Genomic DNA, 15,742 nt, shown 5'->3' with positions numbered 1-15,742 from the left:
TCCCGGATCCCCCGTTCCCGATCCCTGTCCTGGATGATCCCGATCCCGTTCCCATTCCCTGTCCCGGATTCCCTGATCCGGTTCCCGTTCCCTGTCACGGGTTCCCCCCGTTCCCAGTCCTGTTCCCGTTCCCTCTCCCGGATCCCCCGATCCCGTTCCCGATCCCATTCCCTGTCCCGGATGATCCCGATCCCTGTCCCGGATCCCCCGATCCCGTTCCCGATCCCATTCCCTGTCCCGGATGATCCCGATCCCTGTCCCGGATCCCCCGATCCCGTTCCCGATTCCATTCCCTGTCCCGGATGATCCCGATCCCTGTCCCGGCTCCTCCCGGGTCCTCCCCGTTCCCGGCGTTCCCCGCGCGGCCGCTCGCGCCGCTCCCGGCCCGTGATGCAGCGCGCCCGCGGCCCCGATGCAAGATGGCGGCGGAGCGTCAGGGAGGCGGCGGCGGCCGCGGGGCCGGGGCGGAGGAGAACAAGGAGCACAAGGACGGCAAGGACAACAAGGAGAACGAGCGGCCGGCGGGGCCGCAGCCTGGCGGCCTCGGCGATAGCCTGGGCCTGGAGAGCATCCTGCGCAGCGGCGGCGGGGGGACGTGGCAGGCCCGGCCCCGTGGGCGGCGGGGGGACGTGGCGGCAGCGCGGGGCTCGCAGGGCCCGGGCGGGCAGGGACGGCGGGGACACGGGCGCGGGCACCCCGGCGGTGCGGGCGGTGCTGGCCTAGGCCTGTGAGGGTTTGTTTGGATAAAAGGCCAGCTGGCTTTCCTATTAATGGAATCGCGCTCTACCTGGGCTGCGTCTCCTTCCGAACCCCGTGGCAGCTGGCGTCAGGCTCCACAGCGGGGCTGTGTGCAGGGCCGTGTGCTTCAGGGTGCGAGCAGGGCACCCGTGAGCTGCTCGTGCTGATACTGCGCCTTGGAGTGAGCAAAAATGCATAAAAAACCTTAACAGGTGCGCTGAGGTGGCAGATTGGGTCCTGCAGATTTAGTGCTTCTGAAATCTCGGTGTGTAGAGCTCGTGGAGGTTTTGTAGGTGAAACTTCCATGTGAAACCAGTCCAGCTGCACAGCTGTGATAGAGCTGAGTTTTATCTTCTGGGTCAGAAGGAAACCCGGGGGAAATCAGGTTGCAGTTTTCCACGTGGCATATGGCAGGTGTTGTGTAGTCAGTAACTGTGGAGGTGCAGATGTAGCAATTGCCCTGGGAATGTTGGGAATGTCTAAGTCAGTGAAAAATTAAAAAAGTTCAGGGGGTATGAATTCAGCAAGTAACTGTGCAGGATAAAAGAGAATCTGAAAAAAAATCTTGGGTAGACAGCAGGGATGAGGAGGGCTGTGTTGAGACATTGCAGTTGGACTTGGTTGTCTGCAAATGTGTAATAACTATTGGTGCAGGGTTTTAATACTTCAGAGACTTTGTTTTAGGTGTAGTCCCAAGAAAACATTTTGCTAGACATCTGGCATTTTAAACTTTAAATGTTTGGTGGTTTCTTTAGGTATAGTTGTAGTTTTTCTTTTGTTGGGGTTGTTGTACAGTCTGGTTTTCTCTTGTGGGTTTTCTTTAAAGGCTTTCTTGGTAAAGCTTAAAAGGAGATTTTAGGATATGAATATATATAGCACAGAGATTTCTTGTGTGTGGTGGAGATTTTATTTCACAAAATAACCTGCCTTGTAAACTGAATGAAAACCATCAGATTCACTAGAATGTGGCATGGTTTTGTTTGGCAGGAATGACTGAGGGAATAAAGGAAGTGCAGGAGCTCTGCCAATACAGTGAAGGATGGGGAGGCTGGATGGAACTGATGGAGTGATGGTGCCCCTGGTCACAGGGCAGTGCTTTGTGTCACTGATATTTGTTGCAGCAAGACTAGAAATGTGCTGAAAAATTGAGAAAATCAGCCCTGGAGTTATTTCCAAAAACTCTTTTTATGAGGTTCTGTGCTCAGAAGACACTTTGTTTGTTTGTTTGCTTGTTTGGGATGGGGAGGCAGCAGTGATTCTGTTCAGGGTGTTTTTATCCTTTTCCTGAGCGAGGGGACATTCCTGGGCAGGAAAGCTTCTCTGCCTCAGTTTTTCCAACAAATCTGTGTCACAGTCCTGGCTGTAGCCAGGTGTGTTATCCTGGATGGGTCCTTATCCCAAAAGGAGCTCTGGTGACAGCAGCACTCCCGTGGGTGTCTGGAGGAGGTGCTTGAGCTTTGTCTCCGTCTCTGCTGACAGGCAGGAGCTCTGGAGGAAGCTGTGGGCTCATGAGGTGCTTTAGAGCCATCAGCTCTCTGCTTTTAGGAGGTTTTGGGGTGCCCCTCTGTTCAAAGTGCGTTTGTCTGATGGGATCTGTGGGTTCCCTGCTGTTATTTTGGGGTGGAAGGAGGAGCTGGTGCTGCTGCGCTGTGAGTGTGCCTTAACGCGAGCCGCAGTCCTGCAGATCGTGAAGGAGTCGCAGCAGCAGCACGGCCTGAGGCATGGGGACTTCCAGAGGTACAGGTGAGTGCGGGGGGCTGCTCCTGGGGCTTGCCTTCACTTCATTTAAATTGTAACCCCCTGTAGCAGGCAACAAAACCCATCTGCCAGCTGAAAACCCTTGACAGGCTGTTCCACGTGGGGCCCTGTGTGCTGATCTCCCCTGGCTGTACTGGGCTGTGGCTGTGCAGGCTGGCTTTTGCATCTCCACTGCTCATAGGAGCTTGTGTTCACACCTCCCTGGTAGGCACTGTACTCCTGCAGAGCTCAGTGTTTAATAAACACACATATAGCAGCTAGTAATGACCACACCACCCTGATTTTTCACGATCATTAAGAAATTCATGTCTTCTCACCTTGTTTTCTGTTAATTGCTGCTTTACAGGTAGTTTTTGAGCTACCATGTATCACACATGGAGTTTTAATTGTTAAAACATTCCCTGGTACAGCCTTAATATTTTTTTTTTCCTATTTGGATAGAGCAGTAAACAGAAGCAAAGTTGTCCTTTGGCCAAACTGACTGTGGTTGTCTTTTTTTTAGGGGTTATTGCTCCCGCAGGCTGAGGCGGCTCCGCAAAACTCTCAACTTCAAGATGGGCAACAGACACAAGTTCACTGGGAAGAAAGTAACTGAAGAGATTCTCTCAGACAACAGGTACAGGGACTCGATGGAATTGAGAATTCAGTATGGTACTGAAGAGTTTCCTTTCAGTATTTTCGGTTTCAGGTGGAAAACTATTTTGTACAATATCATTCAAATAATTTCTTTTCAGAGATTGAAATTGCTGATATTTATAAAAGTTCAGGCTGTAGTGCAGGTGCAAGAGACACTGCTCAGAACCAGTGGGACAAGAAGGAGCAGCAACAGCCTGTTTCTTCTCTTCCCTCGTAATTGCTAAAATGGATTATTTTCATAATCACTAAATTCCTGTCACATTGCAGAGGAAATGCTTACTCAGGTCTGTTGTGAGGTAGCCATGGGAATGCTGGTAATGTAACTGTAGCCAGCAGGGTTGGGGTTGGAGATGCAATCCCTTCTGTTTGAACAGAAATATTGCACTGCAAGTTTTACTTGAATCTTGTAAATTTGACAGAATGTTTGTCTGACAGAATATGTGGAGAGTAGCCAGGATTTTGGGTTTGCTTCCCATCTTTTAGGAATGCTTGAAATGTTTCCTGTCTTGTCTTTTCTTATGGGTAAGCAACACATGATGCTGCATTCACCTCTGTTGTTAAGAACATTTTGAACCAGTTTGAAGAGTGGCCTAAAATGATGAATCCCTTGTCTTTGTAGTGTCTGTGGTACTACAGAATAATACCTAATTCTCTTTCTCAGTGGGGTGATTACACTTCTGAGTGAGAAACACAGCAGAAACTAGTCAGGAATAACAAGACTTTGTGTGCTTAGAACTTTAGGAAGTAAAAGCATCTGCCTCTTACTAACCAACTGCTGCTCCTGAACTTTGCAGACCAAATGGCAAAGAGCTGGTGGTGACAGAACTCTTGTCGGGGTGTCATTCTTGTCCCATGCACCCCCTGTGCCCTGCAGGTATTTGCTGCTGATCCTGATGGATGCAGAAAGGGCCTGGAGCTATGCCATGCAGCTGAAGCAGGAGGCCAACACCGAGCCCCGCAAGCGCTTCCATTTGCTCTCGCGGCTGCGCAAGGCCGTGAAACACGCCGAGGAGCTGGAGAGGCTCTGTGAGAGCAACAGGGTGGATGCCAAGACTAAGCTGGAAGCTCAGGTGACCACTGATACTTTCATCTTGTTGTACAGCAAGGGCTGAACAAGAAACCTTTGGAATTTGGGGTGAAGAAATAATTATTATCTCTCAACGGGTAATAAAAGTACAAAGACTCGAGGGCAGCTAAGATGGTGCAATACAGCCTAAGAAACTGCTTATCTACTGAGTTACCTTTTTGTTAAATGTGCTGAAGTAGCTACCTAGAATGCAAGATTTGGGGGTTCAGTTCCTGGAGAACAGGAAACAACTCTTGTGAAATCTTTGAACAGCAGTGCTGTACTCATTTAATTAAACTGCCATTGTATAGCACATTGCAGGGGAAAAAAGGTGTGTGACACTAGTGAAAAAGGTGTGTGACACTAGTGGGCCATTGCATAACAAACAAGAAATATCTTTAATTTCTGGGTGACCTTGTCTAGTGGAAGGTGTCCCTGTCATGGCCGTGGGATTGGAGCTAGATAATCTTTAAGCTCCTTTCCAACCCATTCTGTGATTCCATTTTATGATTCTGTGGTTCCTTAGAGATGCAGCAGAGTCAGTTAAAGGAGAAGAGGTAGGTAGCTGTAACCTGTCATCCAAATCAGTTGTCTTCTGTGGGAAGCCCCAATGAAAAGGGCAAAGCTTAGTCACCCACTGCAGGAGTCACAGCAGCCTTCCTGCTGAAGGTGGCACCAGTTAGGCTGCTGATGGGGGGAAGTGACCTTGCCCTCGCTCTGTGTGCGTGTGCAGGCATACATGGCTTACCTCACCGGGATGCTTCGCTTCGAGCACCAGGAGTGGAAGGCAGCAATGGAGGCTTTCAACAAATGCAAGTGAGTCCCTCCCTTCACCAGCTTCCTTCAGGAAATAGTGCTGGATCACTTTAGTTATCTGCATAACTAACATAGCTAACTCTGTGCATTGTTAATTGTGCTTAACTGGGAGGTGCTGCTGAAGAAATAGCATCCTCCAGAGCACAGACACAAACTGTTCCCTTAGGATAGCACCTTGCAAGTGACACACACAGCAGTGCTAATATCTGTCCTTTGCTGCAGGACCATCTATGAAAAGCTGGCCAATGCTTTCACAGAAGAACAAGCTGTGCTGTATAACCAGCGTGTGGAGGAGATCTCGCCCAACATCCGCTACTGTGCCTACAACATTGGTAAGGGAAAGGAGGCCTCATCTGTTCCCAGGAAAGCAATATTGATTTAGTTAAACCCAGGTCTAAGTGACATTGAGGCCATAATATTTTGGGCAAATTCTGCTCATGTTTTGGGACAGTTTAGCAATGCAGAAAGGGCCTCATTTTGCAACAGCACCTGTGGTTATGTGTAGAAAGACAGAATAACAGTTTGTGGTAGCTTGCCTATGAAGGTACAATGAAATTGCAAGCTTTTCCCTAAACTGTAAAATCTAATGATTAGTTTTTGTATATGAAAGTGATTTTGAAGTCAAATTGTTGATTCTCTCAGGTGACCAGTCTGCCATGAATGAGTTGATGCAGATGAGACTGAGGTCTGGTGGCACTGAAGGTCTTCTTGCAGAAAAACTGGAGGTAATTTATTTGCATGCCTCAGCTTGAAATATTCATTGTTACTGTGCTGAGCATGAATATTGCTGCACCAAGCCATCCAAGAGCCAGAATAGAACAGAAGTGAGCAAGCAAGCCTAGGCTCTGTGGGAAACAACACTTTCCCAAAAAGCCCTTTGATTTCAAAGTTGCCAAGTTCAGGAGGTTCAGTTTTGCATCCCTGTAAATTCAAGCTCCTAAGCTCAGTGTGTTCTGTGCAGGCACTGATCACCCAGACTCGGGCAAAGCAGGCAGCCACCATGAGTGAGGTGGAGTGGAGAGGGAGAACTGTCCCAGTGAAGATTGACAAAGTGAGGATCTTCCTGCTGGGACTGGCTGACAATGAGGCAGCAATTGCTCAGGTAACTCAGCAGCCCTCTCCATCCTGCCCTTCCCACCATCCTCTTTCCTTCTGTGCAATACCTGGTACCTGAACTAAAAGCTTTTGAGTAATCTCATTTTTTTCAAACTTGGGGCTGGGAGGCTCAAGGTAAAATGGGGGTATACTGATTATAAACCAGAGCTGAAGTGTCAGCTGGGGATAGCTCTCACAGTCTGCTGAGTGCAGTAGTCTGGGAGATCTGTTCTGAGTATTCCTGCTCCTTGGGACATTCTGGGCTGCCTTCCAGCAGCAGGGTGATAACCATTATTATTAGTACATTGCTTGGAAATGAAGGTTACATTTTTAAGAGTAACTGGTTTTGAGTTACTCTTCTAATTTCTTTAAGCGTCTTGCTCAAATGCTCCAACTTCAGAGTAGCCAAAATGAAAATATTGACCATGTTTTCTTCAGCAGCAAATAGCCATTTGCCAGGTGTAACAGGTACTATGAGATCTATTCCATTCTCTTTTTGACTTATGGAAATCTTCAAAAGCAGGAAGTGGATTAATGAATGTTAGGATGTAAATCAAGTTCACAGGTAATGGTTCTGAAAGACTTTATAGAATCATGGAATATCCTGAGTTGGAAAGGACTCACAAGGATCATTGAAGTCCAGCTCACTGGAACTTGCAGTGGCACATACAGTTCATGTCTTTAGTATTGTAGTCAGGTTTTCCACTTGTAGTTTTTTCCCTTGGAAATGGTGACCCGAGGAGATATCCTGCTTTTCAGTGGCTGCATACACACTCAGAGTTTTAAAAGACAGTGAAAGGATCTTCAGTAATAACTCTTGGCACTAAAAATGGGATTTTTGCAGCATTAAAAACCTCTTATCACTAGGAGAATAATAATAATGATAAATAAAAACAGAAATGATAAAACAAAAAACCCTACAGATGGTTAAGACCAGAGCAGGGGATAGTGGTGAGAGGAGTGTGATTAAGATAAACAGGATGTGGCTGGGTGGGAAAGCTGACTGTTACCCATAATGTTAGGAATTGGATGTAACTGAGTGGATTTGGTTTCAGGAAGCACATAAGTGTGGCCAGCAGGTGGAAGCACAGCTCAAGAGTTCCCTCATTTAACTTCCATCCTGGCAGCTGACAGTTGGACTTTCTTAGTTTAGTTGCTCTCTAAAGCAGTGGCAGAACAGCCTGAATTTGTTCTCATCTTGCTTTGCATTCCTGGGAAGCTCTGGTGAAACAGAGGAGTTGAGTGGACTGGTGAGAGCTGAGTATTGCAGCAGCACTGTTTACATTCCCAGGGGGCTAAAACTTGCCTTTTTGGCAGCAGTTCTGCAGTTGTGTCAGCTGTGATGGGCGCAGCCCAGCTTCAGGTGAATGAATTATGCTTCCTGGGCTCTTTGGCACCTTCCTGCTCATCTTCACTGAGCTGAAGCCCTGACACAACAGCAGTGCTCTGCAGGGTTTAATTAGAAGTAAAACCAGTCTGTTTTGTGTAAAAATGGAGTCTCCCAGTGCAATTATACTGTTGCCTTTGGTGCCTTATTGGTAATGGGAGGAACAGAATAAATAAGCCAAACTGAAATAGGAATCCAGGTTTAAAATTGCTTATGTCAGTCCTTTTGTAGATTTGAAGGTGTGACTGTGAGGGCCCATTGCCTCTCACCAGGTAGAAGTGACAGGGCTGCAGGGCAGCACGACACAGGCGTGCTCCTCGCTGGTATTGCTTCAAGGATTCTGTGCTCATCTCTAGGTTGGAGCAAAAATGGGTGGTAGTAACTGTCAGAGATGTTACACAGTGGTTTAGACCAAAGAAAATCTGACAGATGAGCACTTCACATTTTTGGAATTGGCTTCAGTGGGATTGGTTTCCATGAACCCTCTAAGATGAACCTGTGCAGTTCTGACAGGACAGTTGAATCACCAGCTGTAGCACTTGTGTCTCAGTGTTATGATCTGATATCTCCCAAATCAGAACATGTGTATTTATGCATAGAATCAGCTTAAGGAGTTTTTGCTTGGAAAGGAGAGCCTTTGTTTCATTGCAGGGCCCAGCCCTTGCCCTGTTTGTGCCTGAATGATGATCTGGCCGTGTCTGTTTTCATTTTTGTGCTTACAGTGAAATTGCTGTGCTGCTCTGGGTGAGGTTGAGAATGCAGTCAGACTCGTCTCTGGTTATTCTCAGGAGCCAGTCCCACCTTAAAAATTCTCACAGCAAATCTTAAATTAAAACCAAAAAAAAATCCCAAACCTAAAAAACCGCCTCCGTGGCAGGATACCTGAGGCTTTCTGAAGGAGTAAAAATAACATTCCTGATTGGGTTTGTGAATGTGAGAAGTGGAGAGGCAGACACTGTAGAGCTGTTACAGTAGATTAAAAAGTGAGCACGGTTTTAGACTTTTTTTAATTCATTTTGACAATGGCAAATTTATTGCAGCAAAGCTCATCTTACACTGTTACATGAGATGGGAGTGGCAGAACATGGTGCTGGTGCACTCGAATTTTCCTTCAATCACTGAGGCTGAGGTTTGCTTCTGAGTAGTTTTTTCTTACTAAATCATTAAAAGTCTTGCAATCTCCACCTGGTTTCCTTCTCAGCATCTGAATAAAGGCTGAGTTTCGGTTTGGGAGCTTGTTTAATTGGGTACACGATATGCCAATAAATTAGGCAGAGATCAGGCTTCAACTTGTTCTTTAAAAGTTGTTTTCAGGTTCTGGGTTTTGGGGTAGAAGCCAAAAGCTGCTTCACTTTTTTTTTAAACAAAAGTTATGGTGACAGCAGCAAAGCACTCGGTCACTCCTGCTGCTGAAATATAGGGTTACTGTGAAAGATGCTTCAAACAAGCAAGTTATTGCCACTGTGAGCATTGCTAGAGTGGGAGTGGAGAAAAGATAATCATCTGCATGTTCTTACCACATGGGAACATTAAATCAGCATAACAAGAGCTGTCTGCATTGGTAGCTTGCCAGTTCAGGACTGCTTAGCTCTTCTGTTGCTGTGCCTTTCCCACAGTGCAGTCCAGCCTCAAGGAGCAGGCTGGTGCCATCCAGGAAGGGAATGGAGTTACTGGGAAGGAAGGTAGCTGGTGCAGGAATGAGGCCATGAGCTGTGTCTGCTGGGCCTTCACTGCTGTTCAGTTCTCAGCACTGAGCCCATTCCCCAAGATTTCTTGCAGATTTCCCCCAAGAATATGTTGCAGACAGGCACAGGTTGGAGTTCTAACTACCCATGCACCTTAAAGACATAATTTGAGAGAAACTTTGTTTAATCTCCTCAGTTAATTCATGCATCATACAAAAATTTCTGATTTCTGATCTGTCTTGAATCTGCTTTGCTCTTAGGCAGAAAATGAGGAGACAAAGGAACGTTTGTTTGAGTCTTTACTCAGTGAGTGCAGAGATGCCATTCAGGCTGTTCGGGAAGAATTGAAACCTGACCAGGTAAGCAGCAAACACCAGTTTCTACTTCCAATGGCACCATGTTTCCTTGGGGCTGGTTTAGTGTTCAGATTGCTGGGATTTCTTTAATAAAGAGCTGCAGAATTTCAATTTGCTCTCTCCAGAACTGGAGTGGGGGAATAGCAGTGGAGAAGCCTCCCCTCTTTTGCCTAGAAGTCTGTTACTTTCATGGCTTACCCAAACTTTGAGTTCTGTGTTTTCATCCCTTGGCTGCCAGTTTTAAGTAAATCATGCAGTGTTTTGTCTCCATTGCCCACAGAAGCAGCGAGAACACTCTCTGGAAAATGATTCTGGGAAGGTGTCCAACATCCAGTACTTGCACAGGTAATAGGCAAACATTGCTGCCAGTGCTACTGTGAAGAAGGCATGTTCTTATGTCAAGATTTTATTTTGTTTGATTTTGTTTTATGGGGTTTTTTTTCTGGGCCTCTGGGATCCCAAAGGATGACTGTACAGATAAGGATCTGATTCAGGCACCTTTGCAAACTTTTCACTCCAGACTCTCACGTTGACCACCCAGATGTTTTTCCGCCACCAGTTCAGAACACACAGTAATACCTGAGTAGCTTTGACAGTGCTGATGGGATTTCTCTTTTTATTCTGGCAGCTATTTGACCTACATCAAGCTGTCCACGGCCATCAAGCGCAACGAGAGCATGGCCAAGTCCCTGCAGAAGGCCCTGCTGCAGCAGCAGCGCTCCGACGAGGACGGCAAGCGCTCGCCGCGGCCGCAGGACCTCATCCGCCTCTACGACATCATCCTGCAGGTAGTGCTGAGAAAACACATCCAGCTCTCCAGCCCTACCAGAGAACTCTGTGTGGTTAGGATAGACAGGATGTGGCTGGGTATAAAACCTGAGTGTTACAAACGGTTATTGCAGAAATACAGCACTGTAGGTGAACTACCATGAAGTCTGAAGAGTAGCTGAGTACCTTCAAGTACCTCAAAGATGTTCAACATCTGCATGAAACACAAAAAACCTCTTTCAGTTGTGAGCAGAACCTGCTGCTTGAATGGGTGTCATTTGTTGTGCACTCTGATACGGTTTTAAAAGTCTTTCTGACTCTTGTGCAGCATCCTTAGAGCTGCCTTAGTTTCTGCTGGCCAGGGAAAGTTGCAGCTAAAAATACCTGTTCTTCATAAGCAGGTTCTCCATTTCTCCCATAATTCTGCAGTTAACTGAGGAAGCCTGTGGCTGAAGCAGTTTTGAATGGGAGAGGGAAATGCCTTATGAAGGAATTAGTTCATGTGAAATTTAAGGAGTCTTTGTCCTAATTCCTGTTTGTGTCAGGAAGTCTGTCCTGAGGGCAACTTGCACAAGTTTCAATGAGAGTCCTTCACAAGGTTGGAAAACTGATGATTAGAAAACTGGAAACTATTTCCCTGGGAGTGTTCTGTTGACTTGTCAGAAGGGTCAGCTTTCTCTTAGACCAGCACATTCCAGAGGAAGGCAATATCTGCATTTGTTATTCTGGCTCTCTTTTGCACAGAACCTTGTGGAACTGACACAACTTCCTGGCCTAGAAGAAGACAAGAACTTCCAAAAGGAGATTGGATTGAAGACACTCGTGTACAAAGCTTACAGGTAACTGAGAAACAGCCAGGTTTTCTTTAGCACATGTGACACCATCAGAAGTTTTAATTCCAGAGCTCTGTGTGCTGTGCAGGCCTTTGATGCAGTTTCCTCTGTCCTTTGAGACTGGTTCCTGAAGGGAATCTGCGCACTGCTACTTAAGGATATCCTATTGCCAGTCATTTCAGTTGGCAAAAGGTGTGGACAACAAACACGTCAGGAATGCTCTCTTGACTGTTGCAGGTGTTTCTTCATTGCCCAGTCCTATGTCCTGGTGAAGAAGTGGAGTGAAGCCCTTGTGCTGTACGAGAGGGTGCTGAAATACGCCCGTGAGGTTCAGTCGGGAGCTGGAGCTCACAGGAACAGCTTGAAGGTAGGAGCCCAGTCCTGAAGCTGACGTTTTATGGAGCAGCTCTGTCCCACTATTTGTTGTTAATTATGTGCCAGACCATTATCATTCAAGACTGATCTTTAACTAGGGAGAAGGGTAATGTTCATTATAGCAGAGACCTTCTAGTGACATGGGAACACTTCAAGTGGCCGCTCCCTTGGAGGAGGGACAGACTTGCACCAACTCCAAAACAATTTACCACTTTTTCTCACCTGTGCATTTTCTCTTACAGAACTTCTGTAGTGCCCAAAGCACAATGCTGTGGCTTTTCCCCTTCTGGGAAAGCTCATCAACACTTGGAGTTAATTTCTTAGTTTTTACTCAGTCTGGTTTTACCTTTGCTCTGACTCTTAGACCTGGCACATTTCAGGCTCTCAAATAATTTTCTTTAATGCTCTAGGAGCTACCTGATGTTCAGGATCTCATCACTCAAGTCAATGCAGAGAAGTATTCCTTGCAAGCAGCAGCTATTTTAGGTGAGTAGCACAGCTATACTAGAACTCTGCTCTAATGTATCTTGACTAAGGCCCCTGCAGCTATTTCATTCTTTTTATTTCATTTCTGAAGTTCCAAAGATTTCTCCATCACCATTTACTCAGGCTTTGGAAAAGTACTTCCCCCCAGTTCTAGCTGCTTCTATCTGCTTCTATCTGTTTGTAGTGCAGTAAGCAGGCAATGGCTGGACATTTGCATCTTGCTCCCTGCCCAGAGATATTAAAACCCTTCCTGGGGATGTGCACCCGTTTTGGGAGCCTGCACAGAGCAGTTCAGTGTTTCATTTTTTGCTGCAGACACTTTGGCCTTACTCATCCCAGTTCTGCCTGGTTAGGTGAACTAAGATGAGGGAGAGCAGTGATGTTTTCTCTGTCAGTGTCAGCCTGGCCAACAGAACTCTGAGGAGTGGATGAACTTGGATTTCTGGGGCTGCTGGTTTTTCTGTGCCTGCTGCTGGAAATCCAGGACAAGGAGTGTGTTGCCTCCTTTATTGCCATAATGTTGCTTTAACAGACCACCTCCCCCCCCCCCCCCCCCTTCCCCCGAGGGTGTTCTCATCATCTTTTGTTGTGTGCTTCACTCAAACTCTGTGCTGCTTTCCAGACCTTCTCATGACAGGGTGAAGGAGAAGCTCCACCACTGCAGGGCTGTGTTGGCTGTAGATGAGTGTGTGTGGTGCTTACTCCAGAAATCAAGTTGATTCTGCTGAAAATATTGTCCTGTGTATCCCAGAGAGCAAGGAGCATGGCTAAGCTTGGGGCACAACTGCTTCCTGAGACAATCTTACTCTACACCAAGGTCAAGCCTGTTATTCTTACCCCCTTTTGTTCAATTTTGCAGATGCAAATGATCCTCATGAGACTGAGTCTCCCTCTCAGGTCAAGGATGGCAAGGTAGGAGCCAAGAGCTCAGGCGAATTCCAGCTGTGCTCTTAATGACCATCACCTTTATCCTGTTACATGAGTGTCTCTCACAACACAAGAAATGTCACATTGATCAAGATTTGGTCATGACTGATGTACTTAGGTGATTTTATTAGGCTTGGTGCTGAAGGTGCCTGACACAGTGGGGTAGAAGCTGGAAGGCAGCTTGCAGCTCCCAGTGGCATCTTGCTTTATTTGGCTTTCTCTCTGCACATGGGAGGGTTTTCCAGAGATCCTGCAGCTGTCCTTTGACAGCAGGTTAAATCATTTTCAGAGTCCCCAGAGGCCTCACAAGGGAGCTTGAATTTCTCTTGTCTCAGTTGCTGCTCAGTCCTGTTTGATGTTTGACCCTTTTGACGTGACTGGGATTTAATTTGTGTCCCTCCCTTGGTCTCTTGCAGCCTCTCTCAGAACGGTTTGAGACTTTCTGCCTGGATCCTTCCCTGGTCAGCAAGCAAGTCAGTCTCGTGCACTTCCCACCAGGATTCCAGCCCATTCCATGCAAACCCTTGTTCTTTGACCTGGCCCTTAACCATGTTGCTTTCCCACCTCTGGAGGACAAGGTGGAGCAGAAGGCCAAGAGTGGCCTCACAGGATATATAAAGGGCATTTTTGGATTCAAAAGTTAACCAGGACCCCCAGAGGAACAGAGGTTTTATTCTGTATTGAAGGAGAAGCTCCAGGAGGTTCTAGGACACAAATACTTGCACCTGAAACCAACAGAGGGAAGTTTTACCATCTTCTCCTCTGTGTCCTGTGTTCATGTCTGTGCGCACACATTCTCTCCCAGTGTATTAAAGACAAACAATTACTCAGAAACAAACATACATTATAAATAGATGAAAATAACCTGGAGCACAGAGAAATTCCTTTCTGCTTGGAGAAGTTTTGTGATCAGTGACCTGTCCAGGGTTGGTACACATCTACTCACCATGGACCAGGGCATAGATACAATTTGATTCCTGCCTCTGCCCCATTATTTGACAATATTATTTGGGTTTTTGACCTAGAAATTGAGGTGTAATTGGGAAATAGAGGCAGAAGTAGATGCAGAGCTAAACCAGCAAGGTGAGGCTTCCACACAATGGCTGTGGAACAGTAGCCAAGGCAGCAACTTCTCCTTCCCTTTGAACCCAGAAGTCTCTATATTTTTTAAGACTGTAACATTCAGAAATGACAAAGTAGAGCCTCTTTCTTATCAATAAGGATGGCAAACATCAAATGTTTATGGTTACTCCTGCTGTGGTGGTGAATTTGTACTCTGGGCCAATAGCACCCTTTATTCATACACACACTTCATTAAATACTTAAATACAGTATAGAACCTATTCCTGAAAGTATTTTTCTGGGAAAATAGCTTCATGGGTGGCTTTAGCAATAGCTACTTGCTCTTCTTGGGAAGTTGGGTCTCTTGGTGTTTGTTTTGTCTCTGATCTAAACCTTGCCTGAAAACAAGATGATCTTTTTCTGGAGTTCATCTGTTGCTTTGTTTCTTGTCCCTGGTCAGTAGCTACACATGAAATGAGGGATAAGGAACAGCAGACCAGTAGGTTTGTGAGTGATAATTCATCTCTGTCGTGCCAGACAGCATTTTTTATAAAGCACCCAGGTGCCATGGGGATGGGCACTTTGAAAGTGCAGATAATTTCATAATTGTGATCAATTCAGTAGGGAAAAAACCCACAGCACATGGGCAGAATGTTCCTAAATAAAGCATTTTGAAGATTCCACCAGCACTGTGTGCGTTTTCACTCAGCCTGTCCTGGCAGGTGAAGTAACAGTTTGTTCTGGTTGTCTGGACTTGATGTTTTTTGCTCCTTTTGTAGGCATTGGAGTTAAAGTTGGAAACAGAAGGACCATTTTGAATTATTGGGCTTTTGTTGTAATGGGAATTTTCCTTCTAAGGTGCATGTCAGATGAATGGGGGGAATTAACAATTCCCATTATTTTAATATGAATGTTCACTTTGTTCAGTTTGATCTGATTGTGAGTTCTGAAAGTACAGAAGAACTCTGTGCTCAGAGGTGGGAGCAGGAGGAGGAGCTTCTTGTTTGTGTTTAATTTTTGCAACATGGAAACAAAATGGGAATTTCTGGTGTTGTAGCCAGTTCCCTTTGCCTCTGGATTCCAGGGGCATTTTACAGAAGAAAGGGGGGTGTACAGGTGAAAGAAATGTGAAAGACTTTATTAATCAGATGGCAATTTCTAGAAAACTTGGTCTTGACTGGCAGCTTTCTCTTCCCTTACAGCCCATTTCTTTTTAGGCAAAGAAAGGCCCACAATGACCAGGCTCACCTGGTCCCCGTGTCCAGCTGAGCTGCTCTTCTCAGCTTTTGGATCAAATCACAGGAGTGTTCTCCTTTGGTTTGCACCAAACTTTCCTTCCACGGCTGTGTTGTGCCTGGATTGATTCCAGGAAACTCCTGTGGCTACTTTCTAGTTACAGTTACAAAAACTGTACAAAAACTGTAAGAGCAATTGGCCTCTTTCTGCCAAATGTCCTTTGACAGGAACTGATGAGTTGAATGCAGATAAGGAATTTGAAAACAATAAACTTTTATTCCTGACCTCTGAGGCGTGTAGTTTGTATTAGAAACACTGAGCACTCTGCCTCCCCAGCATTCAGAAAACTGAGGTCACACCATCACCTGGGGCTGCTGAGCCCCTCGGGAATGGCCACTTAGCTCTGGAGGAGGATCTTCTGCCCCAAGGGTCAGATAACACCACTCAGAGGTGCTTGGCTTGTTTGTTTTCATGTAATGTTAGTGGAAAGTGAATGGAGTGGGGTTTGTGAGTAGTGA

At 46.2% G+C, this 15,742-nt stretch overlaps 1 protein-coding gene across 1 annotated transcript; it reads left to right on the top strand.

The window, feature by feature from the left end:
• The first annotated feature begins 408 nt into the window (after positions 1-408).
• On the top strand, positions 409-14,674 carry SRP68 (signal recognition particle 68). The gene is made up of 16 exons (XM_084218254.1): positions 409-567; positions 2,415-2,481; positions 2,999-3,112; positions 4,007-4,202; positions 4,932-5,014; positions 5,237-5,346; positions 5,657-5,739; positions 5,976-6,116; positions 9,442-9,540; positions 9,818-9,882; positions 10,166-10,325; positions 11,050-11,144; positions 11,376-11,505; positions 11,924-11,999; positions 12,859-12,911; positions 13,343-14,674. Exons 1-16 carry the CDS (start codon positions 420-422, stop codon positions 13,568-13,570), a joined length of 1,848 nt encoding a protein of 615 aa, XP_084074380.1. The 5' UTR covers positions 409-419; the 3' UTR covers positions 13,571-14,674.
• The last annotated feature ends 1,068 nt before the right edge of the window (positions 14,675-15,742 follow it).

The sequence above is a fragment of the Fringilla coelebs genome (genome assembly GCF_963513975.1).
Source record: "Fringilla coelebs genome assembly, chromosome: 19".
Lineage (NCBI taxonomy): Eukaryota > Metazoa > Chordata > Aves > Passeriformes > Fringillidae > Fringilla > Fringilla coelebs.
The sequence above is the reverse complement of the archived record's forward strand: the minus strand, read 5'-3'. Positions and strand labels throughout refer to the sequence as shown.

What these genes read in the sequence shown, in the direction of transcription:
- SRP68 (XM_084218254.1), top strand. Translation starts at nt 420, where the DNA reads ATGGCGGCGGAGCGTCAGGGAGGCGGCGGCGGCCGCGGGGCCGGGGCG. An exon ending in GGGGACTTCCAGAGGTACAG is followed by an intron (nt 2,482 to 2,998) that starts GTGAGTGCGGGG and finishes TCTTTTTTTTAG; the next exon opens with GGGTTATTGCTCCCGCAGGC. An exon ending in ATGAGGCAGCAATTGCTCAG is followed by an intron (nt 6,117 to 9,441) that starts GTAACTCAGCAG and finishes CTTTGCTCTTAG; the next exon opens with GCAGAAAATGAGGAGACAAA.